Source organism: Pyrus communis, chromosome 7 (genome assembly GCF_041283825.1).
Source record: "Pyrus communis isolate YQ-2024b chromosome 7, ASM4128382v1, whole genome shotgun sequence".
NCBI lineage: Eukaryota > Viridiplantae > Streptophyta > Magnoliopsida > Rosales > Rosaceae > Pyrus > Pyrus communis.
The window spans coordinates 5386250-5403085 of record NC_142571.1 but is presented as its reverse complement, the minus strand read 5'-3'; the positions used below and the strand labels follow the sequence as shown (position 1 = coordinate 5403085).

The 16836-nt window shown below is 38.0% G+C and overlaps 4 protein-coding genes and 1 non-coding gene across 6 annotated transcripts; 2 read left to right on the top strand and 3 right to left on the bottom strand.

The window, feature by feature from the left end:
* Window positions 1-4611: 4611 nt before the first annotated feature.
* On the bottom strand, window positions 4612-6913 carry LOC137735036 (UDP-glycosyltransferase 89A2-like). Its single transcript, XM_068474396.2, has one exon. The coding sequence runs from the start codon at window positions 6137-6139 to the stop codon at window positions 4712-4714; it is 1428 nt and encodes a 475-aa protein (XP_068330497.2). The 5' UTR covers window positions 6140-6913; the 3' UTR covers window positions 4612-4711.
* On the top strand, window positions 6447-6549 carry LOC137735792 (U6 spliceosomal RNA). Its single transcript, XR_011068700.1, has one exon. It is a non-coding gene; the product is annotated as a U6 spliceosomal RNA (small nuclear RNA).
* Window positions 6914-7130: 217 nt separating the features above from the next.
* Window positions 7131-7995, bottom strand: LOC137733299 (putative glutathione S-transferase). Its single transcript, XM_068472451.2, has 2 exons — window positions 7675-7995; window positions 7131-7496 (listed from the first exon to the last, which is right to left on the bottom strand). Exons 1-2 carry the CDS (start codon window positions 7981-7983, stop codon window positions 7131-7133), a joined length of 675 nt encoding a protein of 224 aa, XP_068328552.2. The 5' UTR covers window positions 7984-7995.
* Window positions 7996-11254: 3259 nt separating this feature from the next.
* On the top strand, window positions 11255-13905 carry LOC137735177 (Prefoldin chaperone subunit family protein). The gene is made up of 4 exons (XM_068474573.2): window positions 11255-11459; window positions 11994-12063; window positions 12157-12249; window positions 13612-13905. Exons 1-3 carry the CDS (start codon window positions 11322-11324, stop codon window positions 12204-12206), a joined length of 258 nt encoding a protein of 85 aa, XP_068330674.2. The 5' UTR covers window positions 11255-11321; the 3' UTR covers window positions 12207-12249; window positions 13612-13905.
* Window positions 13906-14320: 415 nt separating this feature from the next.
* Window positions 14321-16818, bottom strand: LOC137735176 (uncharacterized). Of its 2 annotated transcripts, XM_068474572.2 has the most exons (4): window positions 16654-16818; window positions 16048-16174; window positions 15872-15944; window positions 14321-14741 (listed from the first exon to the last, which is right to left on the bottom strand). In XM_068474572.2, exons 1-4 carry the CDS (start codon window positions 16679-16681, stop codon window positions 14472-14474), a joined length of 498 nt encoding a protein of 165 aa, XP_068330673.1. In that variant the 5' UTR covers window positions 16682-16818; the 3' UTR covers window positions 14321-14471. The 2 variants fall into 2 exon arrangements, with proteins under 2 accessions (XP_068330673.1, XP_088553886.1); XM_088697760.1 differs by lacking the exon at window positions 16654-16818 and having other exon boundaries at window positions 16048-16250.
* Between the last annotated feature and the right edge of the window lie 18 nt (window positions 16819-16836).

Here is a 16836-nt window from a genome sequence, read left to right as displayed (position 1 = left end):
AATAAGGATTTGAAAATCCTTCTCGACTGAGACTTGAATAAATAATCAGTCGGCCTCAACGTAATGATGTTTATCCAAACTGAATGTGCTTCGCGGTTGGCTAATTCTACGACAATAGTGTTGTTTATCCAAACTGAAGGTGTCACCGGTTGCCTTCACAATGTTGTTTGTCCAAACTGAAAATGTGTTGGCGAAATAGAAAATAAAAATCTCAAGGTGTTTGAGAGGTTTCTCGTAAAGCAAGAGTTTGCGCAGGGCCTTTTGTATGTTAAATTGGAGGGGTTTTAGAATGATGCACCCCCTTCTTATTTATAGCAGCCAATCTCGTCATGGCCGAACCAGAACTATACTCAGATTATGATTTTTTATCCTAATCTAGCCAAGTCTCGCCCAATCCTATCTCCATTAGGACTTTGAACCAAACACTTTATCTAGCCACATTCACTTCTCAAATCTCAGCATTCTCATCCCATTGAGACTCCTTGTTATGCTAGGATTCAACTTTCCCATCAATCCGTCTCATACTAGGGCTCGGCCAATCTTAATCGAGCGGTTCATAATAACTAGAATTCGCGATGATTCTAGAATCATACTGCCGGGCTGAGAACTCGGCCCACACCAATATTTTGGGCCCAAACAATATTCTACTTGGAACCTCCAACATAGAACTTATATCTAACATGCAACCCGTCTATGACATCTAGATCGAACGTGAACATGCAACACTCATTAAGTTTTGTGAAATCCTTTTGAAAAACCATATAACCCTTAAGACGTGACATCCATCATAAGAAGTTACACATATTAACCACAAGAAGTTAGCGCCAATTTCAAGGATAGTCCTTCACCAAAATTGCATCAAATTACTTTTCTAAATATCATAATGGTGGCCAATCATCAAGACAATTAGATAGTTTCAAACCCGGTGATTAATAATTCAAGACTTGCATGCATAATATCATAAGAAAATTGAAAAAAGATTACATATTTTTGTTAAGACTCATGGCCTCGTCCTAGCAAACGAAACTAGTTACTAACAATCATAAGACAAAATATTATTAAAAATCTAAATAGAAAATACCTTAGAAATAAACTTAAATCTTCCAAAGTAATGCGTCCCTAAATTTTATGCATTCTCTCTTCCTTGTCTTATGCCTAAAAAGCTTTATTTATGTTACTACAAAACAAAATCCTACCTATAAAAGATCTTCTAAAAACTATGAAACATAATAGAATAAAATAAGTAGGAAATAAAGGGTGTCCTATTTAAATTGAATTTCGGACTTTTCAGAAAATTAGACTTTTGACCAACCAAATTAACTCTGATTTGGTCCCAAAATGTCTCTTTTGAAAGCTAAAGACGTTCCCTACAAATCCTCAGAATGAATCTTCCTCAAAATGTGTCATCTGGACCTTCAAAATACCTAAAATGTTGAGAAACGTCAATTTGAGAAAGCTGTGCGCTGGATCTTTATTTCATTGCCACGGTCAAACGGCTTGGTAGAAAAATCTGAAACTTTGACATAATCTTCTTGAAAGACTCACAAATATCCTCCAATTGGAATCACTCCAAAATTCATCCGTTTGATCTATTTTTACTCCAAAGAAAATTAAATGTCTTACATTAAAAATATATAACAATATATCAAAAAGTTACTAAAATAATTAATAAATTATAACTAAAAATAAGATAAAATATATGGTATAATATGAATTCATCAGCATGCGTGATATTTGATTATAATAGCGTGCAAGTGGACTATTAAATAATTTTTTTTTTGGTTTGAAAATCCCACTCCACCCATCCAATCCACCAGATTCCATCATTACACCCCCATTATTGCATCTTTCCCTCTCTTTCACGCCTCAGTCCCTCCCTTGAAAATTTTCCCTTCATTTCAGCTAACCATTTCCTCTCACACGTCACTCTCTCTTCCACTCATTTCTCCTTCTTTCTTTTCTTTTCATTTGACTCTCTCGTCCCCTTTCCCTCTTCTGAGCAGTTCCAGCGTGGTGGAGGTCCCTAAGGCTACCTACCATGTTATCTATTCAATAAATAGTAACTGCTTTTAATAAACAGTAATTATCTTTTATATTTTTATCCTTATATTTGAATAGTCCCGATAATTTGTAATAAAATATTAATATATTTTTTTTATAAAATAATACAAAAGAATTTTTTTTTGTAATTTCGGATAATATTTATAATCGTTCTTGTTGCGCCATGTGTCATCATCCGAAAAGACAATTATTGGTGATGGATTTCTGATAAGATTTTTAATCGTTTTTGTTGAGCCACGTGTCATTATCCGAAAATACAATTATTGGTGATGGATTTCTGATAAGATTATTAACCAATCACATCGCGCCACATGTCATAATATGTTTACAGTCTTTGAGGATAGATTTCCATCAGATTTTTAACGAATGATGGCATGCCACGTGACATTATCTACAACCTAATCATTTCTGAATTCTCTATATAATCCACTATCAATCCTCACAAATCTCACACCAATTTTCTCAAGATTTCTATCATTATTCATAGTTTTTGTTTCCTTCTTCACCAAAATCTTTATCATTATTTTCTGCTTCCTTCTTACAATGTCTTCTTCTTCAAGGATGATGTGGGAAATCGATCAGTAAGAGGAAGAATTGTTTAACCAATCAGAAGGAATGTTCAATCTCTAGGTGGCCCAAAATGAGATGGAAGATGATGAGGAGTGTAGAAGGTGAGATGACGAAGCAAGAATGACCAGAACCTCACATTCCTGTCGAGTACACAAGGCAGCTAGTACACAACGCAACATCTTCAATAAAGGTGAATAACGTGGATTGTTGGATCTAAATAAGGTTTTAAAATTATTATTACCGTTGGAAATCCAACAGTAGAAAACAAATGACCGTTGAAATCCAATGGACGCCGAGGCGCCACGTGGCCTCTAACAATTACTAATGCAGATGCGCACGCAGGCTCCACCGACTCACGCAAAACAAAAGAAAAAACGTGGTTGACGTCAGCCTTGCGTCAAACCCACTTCGGGCTGGCAACTCTCCACGGGCCTGCTCGTGCTCCCTCGCCAGCACATGCTGGACTTGAATGCTCGGGCTCTCAGCCACTGTTCGCAAGCCTGTCCCTCGGGCTTCAGCACACGCTGGAGTTGCTCCCATGGCACAACAAATGCAGACAGCAACTCGCCGCTGTCCTACAACAGACCGCGACATCACCACCATCTCCGCAACCCTTTCATAACTACGAATCCTTTTCTAACTTCTGTTATTTGAAACTTGGACGAAAAACCTTCGAACCAAGGAGCTCCGGCGACTCCTCGGTTTCCCCGAACAAGGTAAGGCTTGAAATCACTCCTTACATTCCATTCATCATTTTGTTTAACTTTATAACCTTGCATGTGAGCTTTGGTTTCACACTTGTGAGTATTTGTGTCTTTAATTGACTATTAGATTTAACCACTCTTTCCTCACTGTTATATTGGCATTAAAATATGACGACATTAGTACAGACACAATAATAAGTTCTTATAATTTCTAACAAGCAAAATTTGATGCCAATCTTACCCAAGCGTTATCATGAACTTCTTGGGTTTGATATGGAATCCTGCACCCCTTACTCTTTTAATATCATATAGGTATGTTCATTGGTTATTATGAATGAGGTGTTAACTTTACTTTCTTGTGTGAGATCTGAACTCCTACTTGCACGGTTATTTATAATTATTATTTTTATATCACTCGATGCACAATAGGGGGTTGATTATGAAGAGATTAGGTTGTCCATCAGCAGCTAATTTTAGGATTTTTTTTTTTTTTTTTACCTTTCTAAAGGGGTTGTTTGAAGGATCAAAATGCAAGATTTGTTGAAGCTTTAGGGCTGTTTGGTATTTTAAAGAAATTAGGGCAGTTTTGCAATTACCTCTAGTTTTAGGGGCAATTTTGTAAAATGGGAATTTTGGACAGATAAACTATAATCTGCCCATTTTGTGTACGATTTGTGTGTTAAGTATTTTGTTAAGTCAATGTGACTTGGTATAGGTACAAGCTTATTCGGTTTGACAAATGACAAGGCTTATCGAGAGCAAGCAAGCTATGGTTATGTGAATAAATCTTTTCGTTTTTTTGAAGTATATATGTCTATATGTGATTTTTTCAACAACTGTTTTTATATATTATGATGTGACATGCCATGTTTAGTTTTACAAATAAATTTTTCATACACTTTATGTTTTTAATATTATTTGTGAGTATAAACTTGTGGCATGATATCTTTGCGTTTTATTTGCTCATTATTAGATGTTTGCACGTTGTCTCTTAGTTATTTGTATTGTCCTGGGCTAAGGATCAGCTTCACGTGTAGTTCACATGCACCGTTACATTCGCTTTGGATCTAGAGTTAGGTGCCAGCCTATCTTTTAATGTGATGTTTTGGACTCGTATGTGATGCGACTAGTGCAGCTCATGTGATGCAGTACTAGAATGTAAAACTACGCTCAACTTGTTTCATTGTCTTAATATCTCTGCAATGAACTTGTGTGGCTACGTAAATTAATGAGCACTGGTTTCTTGTATGTACGTGTCTTATTTGCGAGAGAGATGTTGGCAAACCCAACGTTTTGCATCATATATTTTTAAGGTTTCACAAACTAAAGCAATGCAGCCACAGGTTTTACAAACTACACACTTGGCATTAAACCGATCAATTATAAACCTGTGAGCTGGTTTTTGGCCTAATGAAATCCACAAAATCATCCAATGCGGCCGCGGAGCTGGCCGGAAATCCGTCCTCAAACTTCCGCCCTATCTCCAAGGCCCGCCTCTTCACATCTTCATCGCCCATCAGCCTCTCAATCCCTTTCACTATATCTTCTTTCTTAACCAATTCTTCAAAACTTTCACAAACTCCATAACCAACCTTGAGATGCTTTTGCACCAGCTTGGCATTCCAATACTGGTCCCCCCTCATGGGCCACCCCAAAATGGGGACCCCACGGCAGACGGCTTCCACGGTGGAGTTCCACCCGCAGTGCGACAAGAACCCGCCTGTTGACCGGTGGCTCAGAATCAGCAGCTGCGGTGCCCATCCGCATATGATCAGACCCCTCTCCCCCACTCTGCTCTCCAGCCCGTCTGGGTTGTACCCGCCACCCACCCCAGTTTGGATGACCCAGATGAATGGCCGGGTCGACTCTTCCAGCGCACTCGCCAGTTGGGGATACTCCTCCGCATTGGGACACACTTCGCTGCCGAAGGCCACGTACAAGACAGACCCGCGTGGCTTTGAGTCCAGCCACTGAACGATGTCGTCTTCGGTGTAGTTCGATTGGCGCTGGTTTGCTTCGACCGGACGGTTCGGGTTCCGGTTCCAGTACGTTTCCGGCAATAGTGGGCCCACACCCCATACGGGCATCCCCATCTGATCTTTCATGTAGTCGATGAACGCACGGTCGATGAAGTCACACGTGTTGAACATCAGAGCTATGGAGCCTTCTATTTCTGGGACCCAGGGAGGTCGGTCTCCAGGATTAGGCGGACCACCACCACCACTACTTCTTCCTTTTCCTCCTCCACCTCCCGGAGGCCGGTTCGGAACGCCACGTGGAGGACCTGCTGGCCTTCGTTTAAGATCGGCAATCGAGAGAGCCATGTGGTTGGGCAGGCCGGGAATTGGTCGGAGCTCGTCGGGTCGGATGTCACCAACACCGACCTTCCACGAGCCCCACTCGATGGAGGCGGCGGACGCGCCAAAGGTGAAGAATCCGATGACCGGCACGTGGAATCTCCAGAAGACCTCCTTGGTCCAACCCATTTGAAAGTCGACGATGGCGCAGAGAGGGAGGGGAGCGTCGGGAATATCGGAAAGGCTGGCGAGGTGGTTGTGGAGGTCTTGTGTCGCTTGGTAGCGGAGCGGGTCGGGTCCTGGATTGGGTGGGCCCGGGGAGGCTGTGAGTTGGAGGATTTTGGCGAGGGGGTTTTGGGTGAAAGAGGAGGAGGAGGAGGAGGGAATGACGAGGGTAGTATGGTAATTTCGGGAGATAAGGTGGTTGCAGAGCTCCGCGCAGGGTTGGAGATGGCCACGCCCAGCTGCTGAAACCACAAAAATCTCACCGCCATCCGCCATCGCCATGTATAATAGAAGAAGAATGGTGAGGATTTGTTAGTTATACAAGAACTAGACAGTTTTCAAAGCGATATGTAGATGGTTGACTTTCAGCTTTAGACTACCAGTTTTCAAGGTTGAAAGGCTTTACCATGATGGGTGCTAAAACATTCTTTCCAACCTTCAAAGAAGGTGATCCGCAAAGAGAGGCCCAACGGACCATATTTGAAGAAACAAGCAACTTGACTGCTGGAAAGAGGGATGCGCTTGTCCCACATCGGCGGTGAATGTTGGTTATCAGTTCTTTATATAGAGAAGCTAGGCAACAAGGCTTGTCCCTTCGGGGACATCCGATAAAATTGGAACGATACAGAGAAGATTAGCATGGCCCCTGCGCAAGGATGACACGCATAAATCGAGAAATGGTCCAAATTTTTTTTGCACTTTTTCCATGAAATTGAATTGGATTCAGAAGAGTCTTTTCTTTGTTTTCTCACCATTTTGGCGTCAAATAGAATGCAGACTTGAGTTTTAGAGGTTGGGAAGTAAGCAAGCATCTTTGACGGCTCATATTCCAGGTTTGCCTACTAACTGTTTGAGTTACTGTGTTCCGCTAAAGATTATTAAGCATATATATAGTTTACTGTGCCCCTTAGTATTTCTCAACGCATATGGTAACGAAGATAGCGTATACATTACAATTGCAGATAATGTATGTATAACAGTTACACATATTTTAAGGAAATTAATCTCAACGGACAATAATATCTCTGCATTTTTCATTAACATGCATTGAAGGAAGAAACAGAAATCTGGCCATAACTGAGCACAAACCAAGAAAGAAGGAACTTGCTTCAACTTTGAAGTGTAGCTATGTAAAAAGAAAAACAAGCACTTTCAGTTATATTTTAACCAGACATTACTTATTTTGTCCAAAATCCATGATCATCTCTGTTTAATACTTAACTTTGACAGGAGTTATTTAACCAATTCATGAAATGATCACAAACCAGATCATTTAATCAACTTGGTACATTTTCGAAAGATGACTTTTGATGCTAGCCTGAAACTTGGCAATAAATTTGCCTATAGACGGCCAATTATCTTTGATTATAGGAACATCTGCAAACGTTGCCGCCCATGCTGATAACAATGGAAACTCTTCTTCGGTCACCATTTTCATTTCTGCTACGTCTTCAAAGACACTCACATGGTGTGCGAGCCATCCAAGTGCAATATCCGCAAATCCAAGTTTCTCTCCGCCAAAGAATTTCTTTCCGTTTAGCTCTTCTTCCAGGTACTTCAAGTTTTCCTTGGCTTTTACAATAGCTTCCTCTTGCTCTTTCCCTTCCTTCATAAAGGATTCCCCAATAGCTGGCAAAACCTTTATAGAAATCACAACCAAACCGAATAATCAAATATCAATACTAAGAATGCGGTTTTCTTTCCTTATTTTTCAGTTAAGTAATGATGGTTTGGTTTAGGTACCTGATATACTTTCACTCGATGTTTTATTTATTGTGCAAGAAACTATCCGATTATGAAAGGATAGTTTAGATTACCTTCTCATCACCATATCTGGCCCAAAAGCGTTCAGTCGCTCGCTCAAGAGGATCTTCCGGCGGTAAGGGATTCTCCTTCCAAGTTTCGTCGACATATTCAAGAACTATGAATGATTCAACAACTGCATTTCCATTGTGCAGGAGCACTGGAACTTTCTTATGAATAGGGTTAGACTGAAGAAGTAAAGGGCTTTTGTTTGAAAGATCTTCGTGGATTGTTTCATACGGGACGCCTTTGAGTTGTAGTGCCCAAACTATTCTCAGAGAAAAAGGGCTGGACCATATCATAAAGAGCTTCACTTTTGCCATTTTTGTTGGTACTTTGAGCTATCTTGTGCTAGGCAAGCAGGCCTTTTATGCTTAACTTTCAGTGTGGAATTTTGCTATGGTCTCCCTAGAGTTTATTGTATTTATTATTGAAGCCTTCTATATTGTCAAATATGAATTGCTTTCTGAATCTGTTACATGTTTTGCATGTAATTGACATGATGATGATTGGGTTTGTGTGAAATTAGTAAAAATATGGGGGAGAAAGTGAGTGGAGAGAAAAAGAGAGAGGGTTTTTTTGTGAAATGAAATGAGATTGAGTTCTGTGATGTAACCAAAGGACATAGGGTTCTGTTCGTTTTCTTCGGAGTGTGGGACGTTTGTTTTGGTCCAACCCTCCAAGGTACCGGCTACGTAGAGATGCCCCTTTGAAATATCGGCAATCAAGTCAGACCTTGAGTTGAAACAATCCAATACAATAGGTTCATTAAGTGTCCTTCGTAAAAAATGGCTAGGTGGATATATATGTTGGATTAGGATTTGGAGACACATTTTTTTACACTAATTTGTATGGTCCATCTCGTAATGTATTTCAACGATCCAACTCTTTCCAAAACCGTCTTCGTCCATTTTCTTTACGACAAATAAATGTGTTAATAATTTTGGGTTTGCTAATTTTTGGCAAGTATGATTTATGAATGATAAATTAAAATATAAATGATATCGGATTATTGAAATAAGTTATCGAGTAGACCCTAAGAATGTGTGTCAAAAAATTGTGTCCCCAACCTATATTGGGAGTAGCCCAACATTTTATGAGATCTTGCATGGTTTCTTCTTTCACCAATGTCAGACTCTTTTACCTTCACATTCTCGCATGTGTGACGAATTTTCAAGTCAAACATATAGACAACACGGATTGGGTGACATGGGGCATATGTTGCTGTTGGGCTTCACATATGGATCAACCTACTTTGATACCATGAAGAAATTGGGGTTTCCACCATACAACCAATTGACTATATGAAGAGTAGTCCAACCTCTTATAAATCCCTTACAATGTTTCTCTTTTCACAAATGTAGAATTCTTTTACCTTCACATTCTCACAATTCCAACCCACCCACGCACACATATATATAATTTCTGTTTTTCATAATTCTTTTAATGAGTCAGTTTAAAATTGACCACAATTATACGTACGGAGGTGATTTTCAAATATCCTTATTATCTTCTCACATATATATTTTTTTATTCTGATAATCGAATTGAATAAATCAAACGAAATGAACACACGGGATAAAACAAGAATGCATTTAGAGACTGATGGGTGAATATTTTCATATGTATTTATCATATATTTCCTTTGGATTTTGTATATATGAATGGGTTAAATGCACTAATTTATATTGTTTTATTTTCTAGGCATTCAATACGGGAGTTAAGAGAAAAAGAAGTGAAAATTGGAGTTTCAGGTGTCTATAGTAATTCCAGTGGAGTACGAGGCTAACTAGTTGCGCAAAGACATGTGCATTACAATAAGAAGATGAAACTGAGCGGTTTTGGAGATCAAATGGACATGGGAATGCTATTCAATGGACTTTAGGAGAGAACTTAATTATTAGTTTTATTATTTCCGTTAATTTTTCTTTTCTTTGATGAGGACTTGAAAGTCCATTATGCTAGGATTAATGGTCATTTTAATTGGCCTTTGGTAACCTTCGCCGTAGGTTTTATATGTGGAGATTGATTCTTCATTGTGAAGTAAGGATTCAGCCACCAAAACAAAACCAAAAATCATATATTCTACATGGGGGGCTGCGGCAAGGAAGGGCAAAGAGGAAGTACATTGGAGTTTTTCTTTGATAAGGCTACGATGTAGCCTGGTCATGAATACTTAATTGCCTTGTGGCATTATTATTATCAAGTTTTTCATCTTTATTGAGTATCTTTTGCTATTTGTAATGCGTTTGATTTTTATTTAGATGCTTGATCACCATCTAAGTTTAAATTAGGTTGACTTCATGCAAGTTAGAGTAGATGTCATATTTAACTTGGGTTTAGCTTCTTGCAATTGATACCATAACCACGTATTTGTAGATGCCATACAATTAGGGTTTTGTGTGATTTTCCAACGATTTCTATAGAGCTTAATGGGTTCTTACTTGTTTAAATCCATCGAGATGCCATAGAGGGTTAACATGTAAGGATACTTTTGATTTTAATTTTTTCCCATTATGTCTGATATAGATTGGGGGTTGGGTTATTTGAGAGAGGTTGGGAACTGTGGGATGAATCTTTTGGTGTGGTTCCACGGATTGGAACCTTGGATGATGTGGAGAAGGTTAGGTGGAGGGATTTAAAAAAACATTAAATACTAATTTTATTCAAAATATCTTATTTTATTATTTTATTCTAAAAATTAAATTGTTTTGTTTTGGAAATCCTAAACAGGGAGGGGGATTTTTTGAGACTTTCCTCTCTTTAAGACCACACCATACCATGCTTAAAACTCTAACATCACATATACCATTCTTTTTTTAAAAAAAAAAAAAAAAAAAAAAAAAAAGAAATATAACATTTTTTTCATGTTTGTTTTTATATCATATGGTAAATTTAATTAATTTATAATAAATATACTTAAATCCGCCTAACCCGCCTAAGCGCTAGACCCCAGCTCACTGCCTGATTAGCGCCTAACGTTTTGTAGAAACTTGGGCAAGAGGAAAGATTTTTCCTTTTTTTTTTCAATAAAAAAATTATATGAAAATCTACCACAATCCACCAAAATCTACAAACTAAATCCATTCAAATTCTTTAAAATCACTATGAATTTTTTAGGAGTCTTAAACCCTCCTAAATCCTATCAAATCTATCACTTTTAAAATCCTTTAAAATCTTAGTTTGACTACACCTTAGTTAGTAAGATTTTAGAATCAATTTGATCTCTGTGGGATGATATTTGTGCTTATATGCTATATTGTCATTTAATTTGTATAATTGCAAGTACTAAAATTCAAGACTTAATGAGTTTAATTTTTGTTATCTAACTTACGTAACAGAGACTGAAAAAGGTCTCTGTCAATTTATCATTTCCTGTACACTTATGAACCCCTCTAGTTTAGGGTACGTAACCCAATTCACCCTTCTCTCAGTTGATTAAAAGCTATGTTAAGGGCCATTGAGTGGGCCTTTTTAAAGGCCATAAATAAACGATCCAAACTACAGTCGAATCTTTGAGCCCAAACCAAACTTCTTGGCCCAAATCTATGCGAACCGAAGAGCAAGAAACTTTCTGAGCTATTATTCTCCCAGCTTTTCTAATTTTTATTTTGCAGACCAGTGGCGGAGAAGACTGAAGAAACACAAAAGAGACTCAGAGATGGCAGCTGTTCCGCCGTCATCGTTTAAGGCAAATTCTAGCTCTTCCGCGGCGGCGGACCCCAAACTCGGTCTCTTGAAGCAGATACGGAGCCACGAGGTTGCAATTGCAGAGCTCAGTGCTCTTTCATCTTCCCGGGTAATATATATATATATATATATATATATATATATATATGATTTATTTCGAAACGAAAAACCAAAATTTATCGTTTATTTTATTTATTTGGTCAATTAATTTTTGTAATTTGATATGCAATAACAGAGTTTTGTCGATTTCTATGCCCTGCCTATCATCCGTGCTAAAAATTTCTATCCTTTCTGAGCATGTGTTTGTTTTTTCTTCTTCGAAAAGATGATATTTTTTTCTAAACTACTCTTATTTACGGAGAAGAAGATTCGAAACCGGGTGCAAATGGCCAATTGGCCTAACTCATATCTGCGTAAATGTTAAATTTTGCGAAATTGGTACTTACATTTTAAAGTTTTATGATTTTGTTCATGGGAAACTCTAGCTACAAGTAACAGATAATAGTAATTAGGCTTGCATTGATCTTCGCTAATAGCAATTTAAGTACAAGCTCAACTGCCAAATGCGCTTCTCGTCATCTTGTTTGGTTGGAGTGCCTTGATAGTTTACAGAGATGTAAATATACTTCTTTCTTGATCACAGGGTGTCTATCAGAAGAATGGCAACTTGTTTTTTCGTACAACAATCGAGAAAGCATCGGCATCTGAACAAAGTAACAAGTTTTGCATCAAATCTATGGTATTTCTCTATTCGTTTAAACTTTAAGCAGCCGAAATGATTTTCTTCTTGATTGTTTATTGTGCAGAACAAATTGATTTGGCTAAAGCAAGACTAGGAAATCTGAATTCTTCTTGATATGACTTCGTTTGCGATGGTTATAGTTCGACAGCCTCTTAAGGTAAAATGCCTACCAAGTGTTGTATTTGAACGATAAAGATAGATGATTCCTTTCTATCATTACCTTTCATCGGGCTAATGATGGCTTGAGTGCTTACCATGATCCTGTCAACAAAAGAGTCCTTTTTCTATTACCTTTGACTGACTTCTGCCTCTGTTTGCAATATGCTTTTCCATGCATTTTATTTTCTCTCTTATCCGTATACAAAGTAGTCTTTACATGTTAAGTGTCAATTCTTGTCAATTTTTAAAAATAAAACAAGCACACTGTTGGTGGGTAAAATGCCAACCCAGAAACACGTTAGTAAAGAAAAAGATTGGTATATACTCTACCTCAACGAATATAAACCAAGACATATGACTCAGAAAACAGCTGCTTTCCAATCAGCTAAAATACTAGAGAGAATGTTCCAAATCAGAAACACAGAAGCCCAAAGGGAAAGCTAAATTCTGAGTGAGTTATGTTCTTTTTTTATTTCCATATAGTTGAATAGGGGTAAATGATATATATATATATATATATATATATATATATTTATATATTATAAGCTGATATTAGTATCAAATCCAGTTCTGATGAGTAAAGAAGGATAATGGGAACCTAGAAAACTTGTTCCTGGCCAAAGTTTGTGGAAAATCGGTCATGTTTTTCTTTAGGCTACAAGAGATATTGGGGGTGGTGGGAATTGAACTGAGAACCATGGGTGCATGGGGTTAACGCTCTTAACTAACTGAGGAACAAGCCTCTTGCAAGAAATGGTACGTTTTCAAAAAAGAGAAATTGGTAGATTCAATAGTTACAGAACTGTCCTCAATATAACATAGAGAATCACGAGGAGTATGCTTACCAGAAGATAATGATAGGGGGTTTAAGTCTCTCAAATGGATGCCAAGGGAAGTCCTTGTAATTTGGACACACCACGGATGGTGTATCTGATATCAGCTCAGCATCGAGTAAAAATTATGATTTGAGTATGTCTTGATGTCCAACTGGTTTATTGAACTATTAAATTTTCATCTACATGCAGGTAAAATTTGGCTACGATGTTTTAAATAACAACTCAACCAATATAAAATTTGTTAGAATGAAAGCTATAACTAACCTTTATAGTTGTCCTCGTATCGGTCCAAATCTTGTATTCCTCTCATAGGTTTAAATTTAGTTAAAGTTTTCAATTTTTTTTAATGGGAAGAGATTATACTCCTTTGAGCTTTACGAATCAGAAGACTAAAACTAAGATTTAGCTCGAAAATTTGTTGTTCACAGGCTTTTGTCAGACTGACCTTTTCTGGCAAGGACACAGCCCTTTGGGAAATTATTGATGATGAATGATTTGATACTTTAATTGGTGTTATGAAACAGGATAATGAACGGGTGAACCGCTTCTTGTTGCAGACTCCTATTGGCTTTGGAGTTTACGGGACTCTTTTTCTTTGCTTTTGGTACCCCATCGACGCTACTCATTGTTTATTTCTGAAATGTCGGTTTCTACCATGGATATTTTGTAGAAGAATAGTTGTGGCAACTTTAGGAGAGGGGCGTTATGTCGTAGATTTTCCTTTCCTTTTCTTTTTCTGTAGTACATCTGTAATTTTGCTCGTACATTGTGTTCCTATTTTTTAGATAACCATAATTTATCTATTGTTTCGCCAAAAATGCATTGTTTTGTATGGTAAGAGTCCAGATTTGAATGATTGGCTTTGATAATTGGTTTTTCATAATCTGAAACCTATTCCTACTGAGACACTTTGACAACATATACTGAGCAAAAATCGAATCGGTAAAGAGTTATCTGGTCGGAACAAGATATTCCCAAACACCAATCTATCGGTTGGCTAGCACCAACTGCCAAGGGATTGCAGAGTTTGGGGTTAAGGAAAGGAAACGATTTTGGCACCAATCCAGCCCTTTAAATTGGCATTCCTCGCGGACAAATCACGCGTGCAAACATCTTTCTTTTTGTGCATTGGATTACGAGTTGCGAGTAAAGAGCAATGACTCCTTACGAGTAACAAGTCAAGCAGTGTTCTTAAACAAATTTCGTGGCAGTTACAAGGACGAACTAAAACGGTTAACTTCCAAAAAGATTACTCTTTATATATGAGAAGTTCAAACACCATTCTCCTTTTACATTATTGGAAACCACACACGCCCAGATTGTCTATATGACAGAGTCTGCCTAAATAGACCATAGAAGGATTGAACTGAGAAAAAACTTGTGGCTAATCGAACTCCTGGCGCGCTTGCTGAAACAACAGGACAGTAAGAGTTATAAGGGATGCATAAACTGAATTGGGTAACCTTTGCACGACCTTTCCGACCCCTGGTACGCCCTCGGTAGCTCTCTTTGTCGCCATTGCCACCGCTGGTGCTGCAACCAGTGTGAGGATGAGTCCCTGACTGACTACAACGAATGTCTCTGCTGTCAACTGCTTCATGAACTTCGCAAACTCTTCCCGGTCAATTTCTCCGTCAAGATTGAGATCATTTTGCTGCAAATATCAAGGGTAAACATTATTAAATGAATCAAACGAGTTTCTCTGAAGGAAAGTCGTTGATTGAACATTTTCTAAAAGAGAATAACGAGCTCAGAGTCTCCCGACAGTTTTTATAGGTTTTCTGAACGAGACACCTTAGACAGATTCTCAACATGGATTCTTACCTAACAAACAGCAGCAACAACAATCTTCCTTTGTATACAAACAGCAGAAACTTAAACAACCAAAGTCAACAAACACAGTTTCCATCAATGTCCAAACACCATCCAAAATTAATCCCATGTTTCAATCACATTTCCTGAACTAGGGAATTGCTAACGAGCCATGAACGACACTTAACTCACAAAATTTTATAGCATCCGACCTGACATGCACGCCACAAACGACAATCAACCTTCTCATCATTTCATGCCTTCAGGCAAGATACCTCGACGGAAATTTTACATATAAGTAGGCATTAGAAACAGTTTATGAAAGAGGTTCCCTTTTTCAGAGAACCAGCCAGGCGAAGACTTTCTTCAGTGCCTCGGCCAACAGGCCTACTGAAACAAGATGAATTTTGCAGCCAAACGGACTTATCTTCAAAGTTTCTAACATTTAAATGCTTAATCAGAACAAACTGAACTTCGGTAATCAGAAGATGAAGAAACTTAAAGTCTACACAGAGCAGAATAAATTGGTTGCGTATATAGAACCTCAAACAAACTGGTCACATCCTGCTAAACCAGACTACGTCAAGAAGGACTGAGAGTTGCTTCTCTCCGACCACAGCAACTTAAACGTGTTTCAGTTCATTTTCCATCGCTTGTGAGAGTAATTACTCACTGTGCTCAAAAGATTGAAAAACTTATAAGAATATGTGCAGATAACTAGCTTTCCATAACCGAAAACGAAAATTGGATCACGAATCTTATTTGCCTAATACTGGGGACTACAACTACAACTTGACTTTTGCAGCACAGCACCTTAACTCAAGAAACATAACAGATGTATATGAAATCCGCTGCTAAATTGGATACATACCATTGAAATTTCAAAAGACATTATCTTATTTGTAAATGGTTTGAGTCTAACAAATTTCATTTCAACCGTTTGATTGTATCCGACGAAAAAAACTAGAGTACCTGCATCATAGCTTTGACTAGATCTTTGGAGGGTGGATCAAAATGCGGGCCGGGTAAACGCTTATTGATATCACTAGAACAGGAAGATTAAACAACAATCAGCTAAAATTAGCAGCATGATTTAACAATCAGTTAAAAAGACAATCGGAATACGTTTAGCAGGAAAAGCTCCTCACTTGTACACAAGTAGTACACCGATGTACAGATCCTCAAAATTCAAGCTAGCCCTTCCTGTCTCATTTTTAAAATGATCAAACACCTTATCTGTAATCCTCCTTATTTGCTTTCGCCTCCATTGCTTACCTGCAATCCAGAAAAGTATCAGATACCTCATAAACATATATGTAATTAACGTTTGCTTCATGTCCGGTACTTGTAACATAACATGGCAGACCGTCTGTGCTGACGGATATCTACAAACTTACTTACGGATAATAATGCTATTTTTCGATGTCGCATAGAGAAATATCAAATTGATGATATCCATACACCATACTATAAATTGATACATAAAATCCAGTACAAGAACAAGATAAATGGAAACATGGGTATTCAAAAAGGTAACTTTCAGCTGGATCACCAAAACAACTAACACATGAATCCACAGTTCAACATCATTTGCAGATCCTACAAGTTTTCAAGGATGGAGATTGGAGAAGGCATCTAAACTAAAACTACAGATTCAGAAAAGGAAGAAAAAGAAATAAAACCCAACAGAAAACAGGGAAAACTCAGAACCGGAAAGAAAACATTAACACGATGTCGAAGGAATAGAGTTGTACCTTGTAATCTGTCGAGGATCTGTCCCATGGCGCAGTAGTGAGCTCAGTACAGAGATTTTTGCGAGTTGGTGGGATGATAAGTTGAGAATCAGAGAGTAAGAGGAGGTGGTGATCCCTTGGCATCGGAGATTTGTTTTGACTTTTTCAGGCAACGTAATCATTATGACAAGGTCCACTGTGTTT

Excerpts from the sequence above, each read along its gene's own strand:
- LOC137735036 (XM_068474396.2), bottom strand. The coding sequence starts at position 6,139 with ATGGCGATGGCGGATGGCGGTGAGATTTTTGTGGTTTCAGCAGCTGGG.
- LOC137733299 (XM_068472451.2), bottom strand. The coding sequence starts at position 7,983 with ATGGCAAAAGTGAAGCTCTTTATGATATGGTCCAGCCCTTTTTCTCTG. Across the intron at positions 7,497-7,674 it reads CCAGATATGGTGATGAGAAG|GTTTTGCCAGCTATTGGGGA; the intron begins GTAATCTAAACT and ends ATTTCTATAAAG.
- LOC137735177 (XM_068474573.2), top strand. The coding sequence starts at position 11,322 with ATGGCAGCTGTTCCGCCGTCATCGTTTAAGGCAAATTCTAGCTCTTCC. Across the intron at positions 11,460-11,993 it reads GTGCTCTTTCATCTTCCCGG|GGTGTCTATCAGAAGAATGG; the intron begins GTAATATATATA and ends TCTTGATCACAG. Across the intron at positions 12,064-12,156 it reads AGCATCGGCATCTGAACAAA|AACAAATTGATTTGGCTAAA; the intron begins GTAACAAGTTTT and ends TTTATTGTGCAG.
- LOC137735176 (XM_088697760.1), bottom strand. The coding sequence starts at position 16,235 with ATGAAGCAAACGTTAATTACATATATGTTTATGAGGTATCTGATACTT. Across the intron at positions 15,945-16,047 it reads GGTGTACTACTTGTGTACAA|TGATATCAATAAGCGTTTAC; the intron begins GTGAGGAGCTTT and ends TTCCTGTTCTAG. Across the intron at positions 14,742-15,871 it reads TAGTCAAAGCTATGATGCAG|CAAAATGATCTCAATCTTGA; the intron begins GTACTCTAGTTT and ends TGATATTTGCAG.